At 44.0% G+C, this 15,452-nt stretch overlaps 1 protein-coding gene across 1 annotated transcript in view; it reads left to right on the top strand.

Annotated features, from left to right (window-relative positions):
* Positions 1-226: 226 nt before the first annotated feature.
* LOC144506251 (uncharacterized) overlaps positions 227-15,452 on the top strand; it is a 47,022-nt gene continuing 31,796 nt past the window's right edge. Inside the window, exons 1-3 of the mRNA XM_078232111.1 lie at positions 227-257; positions 4,496-4,801; positions 11,094-11,114. Of these exons, the coding sequence (XP_078088237.1) occupies positions 227-257; positions 4,496-4,801; positions 11,094-11,114 (358 nt within the window). The remainder of the gene's footprint in view (positions 258-4,495; positions 4,802-11,093; positions 11,115-15,452) is intronic.

Raw genomic sequence — 15,452 nt, 5'->3', positions numbered from 1 at the left:
GTCTGTTGTGTCTTCTGGTTCAGTGGTGACCCTTCAAAGTACTTCATTGGCTGTTAAGTTTTTGGACGTTGGTTAAAAAGTACTGTAGTGATGCAAGTTATTTTTTCCCCTTACTAAACTGGGCTTCGGTCTGACCTAACTATGTACTCCTGTCTTATTTCCATAGTTTTATCACTTCACTTTTTCCTTTACGAGAGATTAAAACTGCTTTCACCTGTTCTGAATAATGGCACAATTTGAAGGGATTCAGCTGGCTGGTAAGTAAGTTTATTTCAAAATGACTGATACCTCTTATAAATTTACCAGACAGATACCCAGAGAAATTGTTCCTCCCACATGTAGTTTATCATTTTTATTCACCACATCGATTAATCTTTTGTATTTCCATGATCCACCGTATTTAATGTTATCATCTTGCTATGGACACTTTTGACCATTTTTCTCCAATTCTCTCACCTTTAATCTCCTGCCTGTTGCTCTTCAGTCTCTGAGAACAGGCTTTTTTTATCAATCTGTTCTGTCCCATCCCTTCAGAATTTTGAACATCTCGATTGATTGTCCAGTAATTGCCTTTGTTCCAAAGGAAAATAACGAAATCAGGCTTGAAATGGGCCACCATTCCTGCCTCTTGTACGTACACTGTTGTACCCGAGGGGATTGTTCTGGTGCTTGTTGTATGTGATGTAAAAAAAAATCAAAGGTGGATGTTATGGGAGTTTCACAGCTATTCAACCATAATGTACCTCACTCCTTAAAGTTTAAAGTTTTATTTATTAGTCACAAGTAGGCTTGCATTAACATTGCAATTAGGTTACTGTGAAAATCCCCTAGTCGCCACACTCCGGCGCCTGTTTGGGTACACTGAGGGAGAATTTAGCATGGCCAATGCACCTAACCAGTACGTCTTTCGGACTGTGGGAGGAAAACAGAGAACCCAGAGGAAACCCATGCAGACACGGGAAGAATGTGCAGATTCCACACACACAGTGACCCAAGCAGGGAATCGAACCCTGGTCCCTGGCGCTGTGAGGCAGCACTGCTAACTATTGTGCCACCTTGCCACTCTTGTAACTGACGGGGCAACACCAGACTTCAGGTTCAAGATCTTCATTCAAGCTATTGCAAGAGAACCAGCTTCCTACCGTGTTGTTTGCAGGCTCCCTGAACAAAGGATTGTAGTGGCAATTACACCTTCAGGCTCAGTTACAAGTGATTGACATACACCATTCAAAAAAGTAACATTTAAATTTGCTATTATCTATAACCTATTACAATCAATATTCCTGCTTATGATACTCGACATATATGATTCCAGTAACCAGTTATAGTATCAATGCACTTGCCTAATTACAATACCTAAGTACTATTAAGGCTTGTCTACATAATATACTATCTGATTGTTAATGCAGCACATATTCAAAATCCTTGTAACTGATTCGAAGCAGCGGCTTGAATCTCCCTTGTGGTTATCATAATCTTTGTCCATTATTCTACTTCATGTGCAATCACAGTTGCTTCACAGAAATTCTTGCAGCAGTTATCTGATTTTTTAATCCTTTCAGTGCAGGCGTCTTGGTTACCAATTTGATTGGATGTATTGCTGAAGGTCCCATCATATGACACCCCCGTTCCCTGCATCCCCATTGGTCACTTGGTATGCCAATTCTCCCATTTAGAATCACAGAAATTCTGCAGTGCAGAAATAGGCCATTTGGCCCATCGAGCCTGCACTGACAACAATCCCACCCAGGCCCTATCTCTGCAACCCCACACATTTACCCTACTAATCTCTGAGACACTAAGGGGCAAGAGCATGGCAAATCAACCTAACCCGTACATCTTTGAACATTGGAGTGTGGGAGGAAACCGGAGCACCTGGAGGAAACCCACGCAGACATGGGGAGATCATGCAAGTTCCACGCAAGACAGTCACCCTTGGCTGGTCCCTGGCGCTGTGAGGCAGCAGTATTAACCACTGTGGTTAGAGAGAGTGGGGGGCGCACGTGCGAGAGAGAGAGAGAGAGGGGGGGAGGGAGGGAGAGGGGGGGCACGAGAGAGAGAGAGGGGGGGTGCGAGAGAGAGAGGGGGGGGCACGTGCGAGAGAGGGAGGGAGAGAGGGGGGGCACGAGAGAGAGAGAGGGGGGCGCGCACGCGAGAGAGAGAGAGAGGGGGCTAATTGGAAAGTGAGCAGTTTCTTCATTACCTGATTAGGTGATCCTTCACTGCCAGTCAAACACATCCCCATCTTCCAACGTTGAATCATAGATTAGTTCCAGCACTTTTAAAAGGAAGCCATTCAGCCCTCATGTCTCTGCCAGCTCTCTGCAAGAGCAACTCAGCTGTTGTCACACACCCTGTAGCCCTGTAATTTTTTTCTCTCTTCAGATAATTATATAATTCCCTGTTGAAAGCCATGATTGAATCTTCCTTCACCACACTCTCAGGCAGTGCATTGCAAATACTAACAACCTACTGTGTTTTTTAAAGAAAGGTTTTTCTCATGTCATCTTTGGTTCTTCTGTCATTCACCTGAAATCTATGTCCTCTGGCTCTTAACCCTTTTTTAAATTCAGTGATGAGATGTGGACATCACTGTCCAGGCCTGTATTTATTGCCCATCCTAATTGTTGTCTAATGAGCTGCCTTCTTGAACCACTACAGTCTGAGGTGTAGGTACACCCACAGTGCTGTTAGGGAGGGAATTCCAGGATTTTGATATATTTCCAAGTGAGGGAGGGGAATTTCTGGGTGTTCTCGGGTATATGATGCTCTTGTTCTCCTAGATGGTGGTGGTTGTGGGTTTGGAAGGTGCTGTCTAAGGAAGCCTGGTGAGTACCTGCAGTGCATGTTGTAGATGGTACACACGACTCACAATGTTCATCGGTGGTGGAGGTTTTGAATGTTTGTGGACGGGGTAGCAATCAAGTGAGTTGCTTTATCCTGGATGGTGTCAAGCTTCTTGAGTGTTGTTGGAGCTGCACTCATCTTGACAAGAGGAGAATATTCCATTACATTCTTGACTTGTGCCTTGTAGATGGTGGACAAGCTTTGGGAAGTCAGGAAGTGAGTTACTTACAGCAGGATTCACAATCTCTGACCTGCTCTGGTAGTCACTGTATTTATATGGTTGGTCCAGTTCAGTTTCTGGTCAATGGTAACCCCCAGGGTGTTGCTAGTGGGAAATTCAGTGATTGTAATGCCATTGAATGTCAAGGGAGCGATGATTAAATTCTCTCTTGTTGGAGATGGTCATTGTCTGGCACTTGTGTGGTGCAAATGTTACTTGCCACTTGTCAGCTCAAGCCAATAGGAGCAGTTTTTCTCTATCTATTCCGTCCAAACACCTCGGGATTTTGGACATATTAAATAAGAACCTTGCATAGATGGTTTTTTTTAAATGTCCCCATGATTTTATTTTTCTCCCAGGTTGCCCCCACCATTGTCTTGGCATTTAAATTTCAATCCTTGGAGAGTCCAGGAGAATACTGGAGGGTTTGCAAACCCTACACCAGACAGGATAAGCCTCCCCAAGTGCCAGGTGATCTTCAGTAGACCACAGGGCTTGAGCAGGCCCACTTAGCCTCACGACCTCATACCTGTCGCTGTGACAATGCTGAAACTGCCAAAAGCTAAGGTGATACTTTGTTTTTTTTTCTCTCTAATGTCCCAGTGCTTTCAGGTTTTGCACTGTTTGCTCTGAGCAGTGTCTCAGATGAAGGCAGCAGTACTAGGAATTTTCTTTGAGGAACAATTTTCCTACAAGGTGAGTCTTCCCATGACTTGCTCCAGCTGGCATGATGGTCTGTGGGTACTGAAGTTGAAAAGAATAAGTATGTGTTGCTGAACAAAAGAGACATGCTGTCAAAGTTTTTCATCTTTCACTTATCTGGACAATTCACAAAAAATTACCAACAGTAAAGCGAACAACAATTTACACCGCGTGAGGAGAGAATGTGGATTGGATGACAAGTGGGCTCTGATTGGTAGAGCATTGCCATGGAGAATGCAGCAGGGAATAGTTAACTGTCAAGCTTTTGTTCAAATTCAAAGCAGGTTGGTTGACTCTGATTGGCCGAGGCATTGCCATGGGGAATGAGCCAGAGAATGGCTGTCCCCCCCAAACTTTTCTTTAGTTGAAAAAGGCGCAATGCATGGATGTGCTTCTCCTGTCTCTTGCCAACCTGTCAGCCCACTCTTCTTATGTAGTATAAATTGTTGTTCTTTTTACTGGTGGTAATCTTTGTGATCTGTCCTGAGCAAAACAAAAAACCTAGGCAGCATGGCTGGAATTCTCCAACCTTGCCTGTAGCTGGGATTCTCCGGTGCCGCTGCAATGAATGGAGTTTGGCTGATCGGCAAATTCTCCGTTCTCAATGGCAGCGGTGGTGGGACAAACAGAATTGGAGAATCCCGGCCCATGTCTCTTTTTTCAACATTACTCAAGTTCTGTACTGTTGGGTGATTGTTATTAAGCATTATTTTCTTTTCCCTTTAGCTAAGGGGAAGAATGGAGACTCCATGAAGAGGTACCTCCAGAGGTCACACGACGTCCTGGTATCTGCACTTTACAACATAGACCCACTACTCGACCAAATGATTGCTTCACAGCTCTTGACTCATGAGAATTATTGTGAAATTCGAACTGAAAAGATCCCGCCCCAGAAAGCGCGCAAGCTGCTGGAGATTGTGCAACTTCAGATGAATGAGGATGATGTGCGGCTATTTGTAGAGTGTCTGAGAAGATGCAAACACCACTACCCCCGTCTGAAAGAATGGCTGGCAGGAGACACTGGTATTTACGGTAAATTAAGATGTCAAACATGTTCGGTGATCTTTACAAGGTGATATAATGTGCAAAACCACAGAGGAGATAATGTTGAAAAATAGAGTGCTTTATTAAACTGTACAGCACCTTGGTTAGACCATCCCAAACATGAACACTTCTGCTCTCCATAGTGTGAAAAGAATATAGCACATTGAAGAACGTGTAAAAATTACTTACAAGGATGATATCAGAACTAAGAGAGTGGAACAATTGGACAGGCTGGGGTTGTTTTACCTAGAAAAGAGAAGACTGAGATATAACATGATAGATGTCTTTAAGTGAAGGGATTCAATAGCTTGGATGCAGTGTCTCAAATCCCGTTGATGTTACGTGTGACAGTGTTCCAACCTGAAAAACTGGTTTTGTGTGGTGCATTTTTCTTTGGATATTAATGAGAAAAGTTTGTGGAAACAGTGAGAATTCAGACGTCTCTTTTGTTAAACAAATAAAAGTATTTATTAAATTAGAAAGATAATAAAACACTGCAAAGAACAATCTTATACCCCAGCAAATTAACAGTAAGCGCTTAGTCCATCAAAGACTGAAAACACAAAAGTATGTTTCCCCTGGAATCCTAAACTCCGCTGTGACCTTGTTTCCTAAACAACAACCAAAAACTTATTGGTCAAATCTAGCCAGTGATGACCACAGCATACAGCTTATGTATCCAGGACTTGGGAATGGTTTTCAGTTCAGCAAAGAAAATGACTGTTTTGCACAAACTGGCTTGCCTTCAACACTTCATCTCTAGTGAGCTGTTTCCTGAGGATGGCTGAACTCTCCCCTGTTCTTCGGTAGCCTTCAGCCCCTAATCTCTGGCTGAACTGGTTCCTGAGGATGGCTTCCCCCTTTCTCTCTCTTGCTGCTGCTTCTTCAACACCTCGTCTGTGACTAAGCTGCTTGCTGACTCACAGCACTCAACTAGAACAAAACAAAGAACAAAGAACAATACAGCACAGGAACAGGCCCTTCGGCCCTCCAAGCCCGTGCCGCTCCCTGGTCCAACTAGACCATTCTTTTGTATCCCTCCATTCCCACTCCGTTCATATGGCTGTCTAGATAAGTCTTAAACGTTCCCAGTGTGTCCGCCTCCACCACCTTGCCTGGCAGCGCATTCCAGGCCCCCACCACCCTCTGTGTAAAATATGTCCTTCTGATATCTGTGTTAAACCTCCCCCCCTTCACCTTGAACCTATGATCCCTCGTGAACGTCACCACCGACCTGAGGAAAAGCTTCCCACCGTTCACCCTATCTATGCCTTTCATAATTTTATACACCTCTATTAAGTCTCCCCTCATCCTCCGTCTTTCCAGGGAGAACAACCCCAGTTTACCCAATCTCTCCTCATAACTAAGCCCCTCCATACCAGGCAACATCCTGGTAAACCTCCTCTGTACTCTCTCCAAAGCCTCCACGTCCTTCTGGTAGTGTGGCGACCAGAACTGGACGCAGTATTCCAAATGCGGCCGAATCAACGTTCTATACATCTGCAACATCATACGCCAACTTTTATATTCTATGTCCCGTCCTATAAAGGCAAGCATGCCATATGCCTTCTTCACCACCTTCTCCACCTGTGACGTCACCTCCAGGTCCCTCTGCGTATCTACACCCTTTATGGTTCTGCCATTTATCGTATAGCTCCTCCCTACATTATTTCTACCAAAATGCATCACTTCGCATTTATCAGGATTGAACTCCATCTGCCATTTCTTTGCCCATATTTCCAGCCTATCTATATCCTTCTGTAGCTTCTGACAATGCTCCTCACTATCTGCAAGTCCTGCCAATTTTGTGTCGTCCGCAAACTTACTGATCACCCCAGTTACACCTTCTTCCAGATCGTTTATATAAATCACAAACAGCAGAGGTCCCAATACAGAGCCCTGCGGAACACCACTAGTAAGAAGTCTCACAACACCAGGTTAAAGTCCAACAGGTTTATTTGGTAGCAAATACCATAAGCTTTCGGAGCTTGCTGCTCCTTCGTCAGATGGAGTGGTCACTGTTCTCCAACAGTGCACAGACACAGAAATCAAGTTACAGAATACTAATTAGAATGCAAATCTCTACAGCCAGCCAGGTCTTAAAAGGTACAGATAATGTGGTTGGAGGGAACATTAAACACAGGTTAAAGAGATGTGTATTGTCTCCAGACAGAACAGCTGGTGAGATTATGCAAGACCAGGGGCAAGCTGTGGGGGTTACTGATAATGTGACATAAATCCAACATCCCGGTTTAGGCCGTCCTCATGTGTGCGGAACTTGGCTATCAGTTTCTGCTCAGCGTCTCTGCGCTGTTGTGTGTCACGGGCATTCAGCCTTGGATCTTCAGGTAAGCGTTCTCCAAGGCGGCCTTCACGACACACGACAGCGCAGAGTCGCTGAGCAGAAACTGATAGCCAAGTTCCGCACACATGAGGACGGCCTAAACCGGGATGTTGGATTTATGTCACATTATCAGTAACCCCCACAGCTTGCCCCTGGTCTTGCATAATCTCACCAGCTGTTCTGTCTGGAGACAATACACATCTCTTTAACCTGTGTTTAATGTTCCCTCCAACCACATTATCTGTACCTTTTAAGACCTGGCTGGCTGTAGAGATTTGCATTCTAATTAGTATTTTGTAACTTGATTTCTGTGTCTGTGCACTGTTGGAGAACAGAGACCACTCCATCTGACGAAGGAGCAGCAAGCTCCGAAAGCTTATGGTATTTGCTACCAAATAAACCTGTTGGACTTTAACCTGGTGTTGTGAGACTTCTTACTGTGCTTACCCCAGTCCAACGCCGGCATCTCCACATCATGAACACCACTAGTCACAGGCCTCCAGCCGGAAAAAGACCCTTCCACTACCACCCTCTGTCTTCTGTGACCAAGCCAGTTCTCCACCCATCTAGCCACCTCCCCCTTTATCCCATACTAATTGTATCAATTGCAAAGAACACCCAGTTCCCTATTTTCTTTATCTGAGGTGCTGCCCAGACATGGTTTACAAAAGATATGGCAGTTTGATTTTACTTGTGCAAAAAAACTATACATTCATTTTAATATCATCCTAACATTTTGACAGTAGAAATAATCTTTCAACTTAAGGGGAGTCAAAAATTGGGGGCCGTAAAGGTAAACAGAAAATGATGGAACAGTTTGTCCATCTCGCCAGGTGACATCAGTGAAGAGAGAAACAGAGTTAATGATTTAGATCGTTGCATCTTAGTTATTGACTCACTGGCCAGATGCAATAGTTTCTTTCAAGATACTCAGTCGAAATCCCTTCTCATCTTAAAAATCTGGTCACCAAAGAGAACAGTTCAAACTTTTCCAATCTCTCCTCATAACTGAAGTCCCACATTCCTGGTAATGGGGGATGCTGGGGTATAGTCGTATTGTCACTGGATTAGTAATCCAGAGACCCAGGCTAATGCTCTGGGGACCCGGGGTTCCCAATAAAAATCTGTAATTAAAAGTCTAATGATGACCATTGTCGATTGTCGTTAAAAAAAAAATCACCTGGTTCACTAATGTCCTTTAGGGAAGAAAATCTGTCATCCTTACCTGGTCTGGCCTACATGCGATTCCAGAGCCACAGAAATGTGGTTGACTCTTAAATGCCCTCTGAAGTGGCCCAGCGAGGTACTCAGTTGTATTCCAAACTGTTAAAAAGTGTTCAAAGGAATAAAACCAGACAGACCACCCGGCATCGACCAAGGCACCAGAAATGACATCTCGGTCTTGTTGACCCTGCAAGGTCCTTCTTACTAACAGGAGCAACACGAGGCATACCTACAAAAGAGGTGTCAACCTGGTGAAGTTACAAAACAGAACCAATTGCGCGCCAAACAGCATAAACAGCAAGTGATAGACTGAGCTAAGTGATTCCACAACCAATGGATCAGATCCAAACTCTGCAATCCTGCCACATACAGCCGTGAATGGTGATGGAAAATTAAACACACTGGAGGAGGAGGCTCCACAAATATCTTCATCTTCAATGATGAAGGAGCTCAGAACATCAGTGCAAAAGATAAGGCTGAAGCATTTGCAGCAATCTTCAGCCAGATGTGCCGAGTGGATGATCCATCTTGGCCTCCTCCAGTGGTCCACTGCATCACAGATGTCTGTTTTCAGCCAATTCGATTCACTTCACATGGCATCGAGAAATGACTGAAGGATATTGCTAATGCTATGGGCTCTGACAATATTCAGTCCACAGTACTGAAGACGTGCTCCAGAACATTCCATACCCCTCGCCACGCTGTTACAATACAGCTACAACATTGGCATCTACCCGGCAATGTGGAAAATTGCCCGGGCATGGCCTGTGCACAAGAAGTAGGACAAATCCAATCCGCCCCATCAGTCTACTCTCGATCATCAGTAAAGTGATGGACGGTGTCATCAACAGTGCTATCAAGCAGCACTTGCTCAGCAATAACCTGCTCACAGATGCTCAGTTTGGATTCCGCCAGGGTCACCCAGCTCCTGACCTCATTATAGTTTTGGTTAAATCATGGACAAACGAGCTCAACTCCAGATATGAGGTGAGAGTGACTGCCCTTGACATCAAGGCGGCAGGTAAGGCATCAAAGAGCCCTAGGAAAACTGGGAATCAGGGGGAAAACTCTCTACCGGTTGGAGTCATACCTGGCACAAAGGGAGATGGTTGTGGTGGTTGGAAGTCAATCATCTCCGCTCCAGGACATCACTGCAGGAGTTCCTCAGGGTGGTGTCCTAGGCCCAACCAACTTCAGCTGCTTCATCAATGACCTTCCTTCCACCATAAGGTCAGAAGTAGGGATGTTCACTGATGATTGCACAAATTTCAGCACCAATTGTGACTCCTCAGATATTGAAGCAGTTCATGTTCTAATGCAGCAAGACCTGGACAATAGCCATATTTGGACTGACAAGTAACATTTGTGCCACAAGTACTGAGCAATGACCATCTCCCACAAGAGAGAATCTAACCATTGCCTCTTAACAGTCAATGGCATTACCATCACTGAACCCCCCTGGGGGTTACCATTGACCAGAAACTGAACTGGACCAGCCATGTAAATACTGTGGGTATAAGACCAGGTCAGAGGCTGGAAATCCTGTAGTCAGCGACTCACCTCCTGACTCCTCAGAACCTGTCCACTATAAGGCACAAATCAGGAGTGTGATGAAATATTCTCCACTTGCCTGGATGAGTGCAGCTTCAACAACGCTCAAAAAGCTCAACACTGCAAGACAAAGCAGTCCATTTGATTTGCACTCATTCTACAACATACACTCCCTCCACCACCAACACAGAATGGCAGCCATGTGTACCATCTACAAGATGTAATGCAGGAACTCACTAAGGCTCCTTAGACAGCACCTTCCAAACCCACAACCACTACCATCTAGAAGGGCAGGGGCAGCAGATTCCGAGGATTTTTGAGTTGATTTATTATTGTCACATGTATTCGTATTTATTGAAAAGCATTGTTTCTTGCGCACTATACAGATAAAGCATACCGTTCATAGAGAAGGAAATGAGAGACTGCAGAATGTAATGTTAAAGTCATAGCTAGGGTGTAGAGAAAGATCAACTTAATGCAAGGTAGGTCCATTCAAAAGTCTGATGGCAGCAGGGAAGAAGCTGTTCTTGAGTCGGTTGGTATGTGACCTCAGGCTTTTGTATCTTTTCCCGACAGAAGAAGGTGGAAGAGAGAATGTCCGGGATGTGTGGGATCCTTAATTATGCTTTGATTTGCTTTATTATTGTCACATGTAGCAGTATACAGTGAACAGTATTGTTTCTTGCTGGCTGCTTTTCCGAGGCGGGACAGAGTCAATGGATGGGAGGCCGGTTTGTGTGATGGACTGGCTTCCTTCATGACTCTTTGTAGTTTCTTGCAGTCTTGGACAGAGCAGGAGCCATACCAAGTTGTGATACAACCAGAAAGAAAGCTTTCTGTGGTGCATCTGTAAAAGTTGGTGAGAGTCGTAGCGGACATGCCAAATTTCAATGTATTTCGCAGTTTCCCATGTACTGCAGTCAACTTTTGAGGTTTATTTTTGTTTTATATCTTTCTTGTCTATCTTCAAAAATCTTGCATCTTCATATGTTTCCTGTTGTCAATTCCCTTGAGACATCCTGTTGTGCTTTCCCCCACCCTGTCACACTTGGATAGTTCCTCTGATAAATTTTATTCTGTATGATCTCATTTGGAACTGGAGTAAATTGTAACTGGGCTTTTATTACTGCCTGATTCGAGAATGTGTTTCTATCCTTACAGGTATCAAACGTGGACCGACAGGTATGTCATTTTATCATGTCACTTAAACTGCAGAGATAGGTTAACGTGAGTAAAGATGAAGCTGGATTATGGTGCGGTTGGGCTATGAATTTAACACAGTCTGTGGCTGCCACTCTGTTATCTGTGCTAGTGCTGGTTGGCACCATTCCCCCAATCATTGTTTACACATATTAACATGCTGCCCCTTGGCAATATCCTTGGAATACACAGCATCATGTTTCACATGCCCCTTCTCCCCATTCCAATTTTATCTCTATAATCTATTGCAACCTCACAACCCTCTGATATCTGCAGTTCTCCAACATCAGGTCTATTGCGCACTGGTTTTAATCAGTCCACCGTTGGCTATCAGGCCTCAGTTGCCAAGGCCCTAAGCTCTGGATGGAATACCCACTAAACCTCTCCATCTCTCTCCACCTCCGTGACCAAGCTTTTAGTCATCTTGTCTCAATTTAATGAATTGAGACCAGAAAAGAGATGGGGCATTCATGTGTTATCATCACATACTCAGTTAATGGTAGGGCGTTGGGGAGAGTTACAGAACAAAGAGATCTAGGGGTACATGTTCATAGCTCCTTGAAAGTGAAGTCACAGGTGGACAGAGTGGTGAAGAAGGCATTCGGACTGCTTGGTTTCATCGGTCAGAACATTGAATACAGGAGTTGGGATGCCTTGTTGAAGTTGTACAAGACATTGATAAGGCCACACTTGGAATACTGTGTGCAATTCTGGTCACCCTATTATAGAAAAGATAATATTAAACTAGAAAGAGTGCAGAAAAGATTTACTAGGATGCTACCGGGACTTGATGGATTGAGTTATAAGGAGAGGCTGAATAGACTGGGACTTTTTTCTCTGGAGCGTAGGAGGCTGAGGGGTGACCTTATAGAGGTCTATAAAATAATGAGGGACATAGACAAGATAGATAGTCAATATCTTTTCCCAAAGGTAAGGGAGTCTAAAACTAGAGGGCATAGGTTTAAAGTGAGAGGGAAGAGATACAAAAGTGTCCAAAGGAGCAATTTTTTCACACAGAGGGTGGTGAGTGTCTGGAACAAGCTGCCAGAGGTAGTAGTAGAGGCGAGTACAATTTTATCTTTTAAAAAGCATTTAGATAGTTACATGGGTACGATGGGTATAGAGGGATATAGAACATTACAGCACAGTACAGGCCCTTCGGCCCTCAATGTTGCGCCGACCTGTGAAACCAATCTAAAGCCCATCTAACCTACACTATTCCAATATCATCCATATGTTTATCCAATGACCCTTTAAATGCCCTTAATGTTGACAAGTCCACTACTGTTGCAGGCAGGGCATTCCACGCCCTTACTACTCTCTGAGTAAAGAACCTACCTCTGACATCTGTCCTATATCTATCACCCCTCAATTTAAAGCTATGTCCCCTCGTGCTAGCCATCACCATCCGAGGAAAAAGGCTCTCACTGTCCACCCTATCTAATCCTCTGATCATCTTGTACGCCTCTATTAAGTCACCTCTTAACCTTCTTCTCTCTAACGAAAACAGCCTCAAGTCACTCAGCCTTTCCTTATATGGGCCAAATGCGGGCAATTGGGATTAGCTTAGGGGTTTAAAAAAAAAAAGGGTGGCATGGACAAGTTGGGCCGAAGGGCCTGTTTCCATGCTGTAAACCTCTCTGACTCGATGACTCTATCACTGATGGAGCTGAAGAAGGGAAAACCAGCAAAACTTGGAAATGAGGAGTGACAGTGTTAGAAATGCAGGTCACGTGAAGAGTGAACCGGGACTAGCTTCAGAGTGAGTAGAGAGCAGCTGGTGCTTATTGAAGCTTGTATTTAAGAGCTGGGTTTCTCCACAGTATTGCGATGTGCTTCTGGACAAAGAGAGGTTCTAGAAGGGAAAAGTGGAAACTGATATTTGTACTGAACTACAGTACAACAATAAAACAGTTGTGAATCCCAGAAAGTCTTCCACTGCCTGATTCAGTAAATCCACCAGTTAAACAAAAGGTACCGGTGATACCCTTCCAAACTGGTCTTGTGTACCTTAAAATGAAACTCCAGTATTACTGATTTTTACTGGGAATTTTATTCTTTACATTTTGAACTTCTTTTTTTTCCCTTTCTGGCCTATGAATAATTATCCTGTATTTAAGCAAATTTACAGATTTTTAAAGGACACATGGATAAGACAGTTGTGAAAGCTTATAGGGAGACATGATCTGTAAATGGGACATTGAATACAAAACCTTTATGAATCATGGACTTTTTTTTTGGAGTTCGATAAATTTATTTATGATGACAAGTATAACTATACAATTTCTGGGTCCAAACTCAATCCCTTGACAAAGGCAATGCCTGAATCATCATGCAATGGACCATAAAGATCAATTTCTCACAAAGTTAGAAATCAGTGAATAACTGGATTCCCCACAACTGTTATAAATTCCGGTGCAGTTGAGTTTCTCAACTTCACTTTGATTTACTGAAGATATTTCCAGCCACAAAATTATCCTAGACATGCAGGAAGTCAATCAGCTCCTCTGTACGGGTTTCTTCAGTTTGCGATCAAGAGTTCACTTCAGGCCTCAACGGGAGCATTTGTATAATTACGGCACCCACACGTTCGGAGGAGGGCTGTAGAAAGATTTATCTGAATTACGCCAGGAATGAGGGTCTTTGTTTATGGGACAGACGAAAGAAGCTGGGACTGATCTCTAAAGCAGAGAAGGGTAAAGGGAAGTTTAATAGAGGTGCTCAAATTTATAAGAGGCTTTGACAAAGCACATAGGCTAAATAACATGTTGCCTTTGGATCAAAAACCAGAGGTCAAAAATTAAAATTAACTGGGAAAAGAGCTATGAGAAAGTAGATTTTTTTTCATAGAGGATTGATAAAATCTGGAATGCACTACGTGATAGTTGTGGAATCAATAGACTTTTCTTTTGATATGTGCAAGCAATTTGTTTTAGTGCATGTCCCTATTAAATTCTTTTCCAAGACCATGCATGTGCAGTAAAAAGACTGACTTCCTGTGCAGTCCATGTGGGAACTATTAGATTGCACAGTTGGAACATTGGGTAGAATTAGACTCCATGAGAAATGGGATGGCACGTGGTTAGCACCGCTGTCTCACAGCACCAGAGACCCGGGTTCGATTCCGGCCTTGGGTGACTGTCTGTATGGAGTTTGCACGTTCTCCTCATGTCTGTTCCAGACTCTCTCTCTGTTCAAAGATGTTCAGGTTAGGTGAATTGGCCATGCTAAATTGCCCCTTTGTGTCCAAAATTGTGTAGGTTAGGTGGATTAGAAATGGTGAATGTGCAGGCTTACGGGAATAGGACAAAGGGGTGGGCCTGGGTAAGATACTTTTTTAGAGAGTTGGTGAATACTCAATGAACTAAAGGGCCTCATTCTGCACTGTAGGGATTCTCTGATTTTACTGTGGTAAATTTCAAAAGACCATTGGACATGGAAGTGAAGAAGACCAATATGAAGAGTTAAGGCAAGAAAGCTTGGGAGTAGGATTAAATTGGACAACATTTTGAGAAAGCTGGCATAGCCACAATAGGCTGGGTAGCCACCTCTGCTGTACGATTCCCTGATAATCTTTTATCAGGTATCTAGGGCATCTCAGGAGTGTTATCAAACAACATTTGACGCTGCTTCACAGGAGGTATTAGGCGATTAAAAGCTTGGTTAAAATTATAAGTTTTAAGAAGCATCTTAAAGGAGGAGAGAGAGAGAAATAGGCAGAGTGGATTTGGGGAGTGAATTCCAGAGCTTCAGACCCAGATATGTGAAGGCATAACTGTCAGTTTAGGAGCAAAGGAAACCTGGCAGTGATCAGAATTGGAAAAATGCAGACATCTCGGAGGGTAGGAGGACTGGAGAAGCTTTCAGAGCAAGGGAGAACCAAGGCCATGGAGGGATGTGAAGGAAAGGATGAAAATTTTAAAATCAAGGGCGGCATGGTGTCACAGTAATTAGCACTGCTGTCTCACAACGCCAGGGACCCGGGTTCGACTCTGGCCTTGGGTGACTGTCTGTGTGGAGTTTGCATGTTCTCCACGTGACTGGGTGGGTTTTCTCCGGGTGCTCCAGTTTCCTCCCATACTCCAAAGATGTGTAGGTTAGGATTGGCCATGCTAAACTGCTCCTTAATGTCCCAAGATTTATATCGGTTAGGGGGATTAGCAGGGTAAAATACATGTGGTTATGGGGATAGGGTCTGGATAAGAGTTGGTGCAGACTTGATGGGCCGAATGACCTCCTTTTGTACTGTATGGATTTTAAAGCATTGGCGGACCAGGGGGCCATGCAGGTCGGTGATTACAGGGGTGATGGGTGAGTGGG

Source organism: Mustelus asterias, chromosome 17, assembly GCF_964213995.1.
Source record: "Mustelus asterias chromosome 17, sMusAst1.hap1.1, whole genome shotgun sequence".
In the NCBI taxonomy this organism is placed as follows: domain Eukaryota; kingdom Metazoa; phylum Chordata; class Chondrichthyes; order Carcharhiniformes; family Triakidae; genus Mustelus; species Mustelus asterias.
Note: the sequence above shows the minus strand (reverse complement) of the source record. Positions and strands in the feature narration are given on the sequence as shown.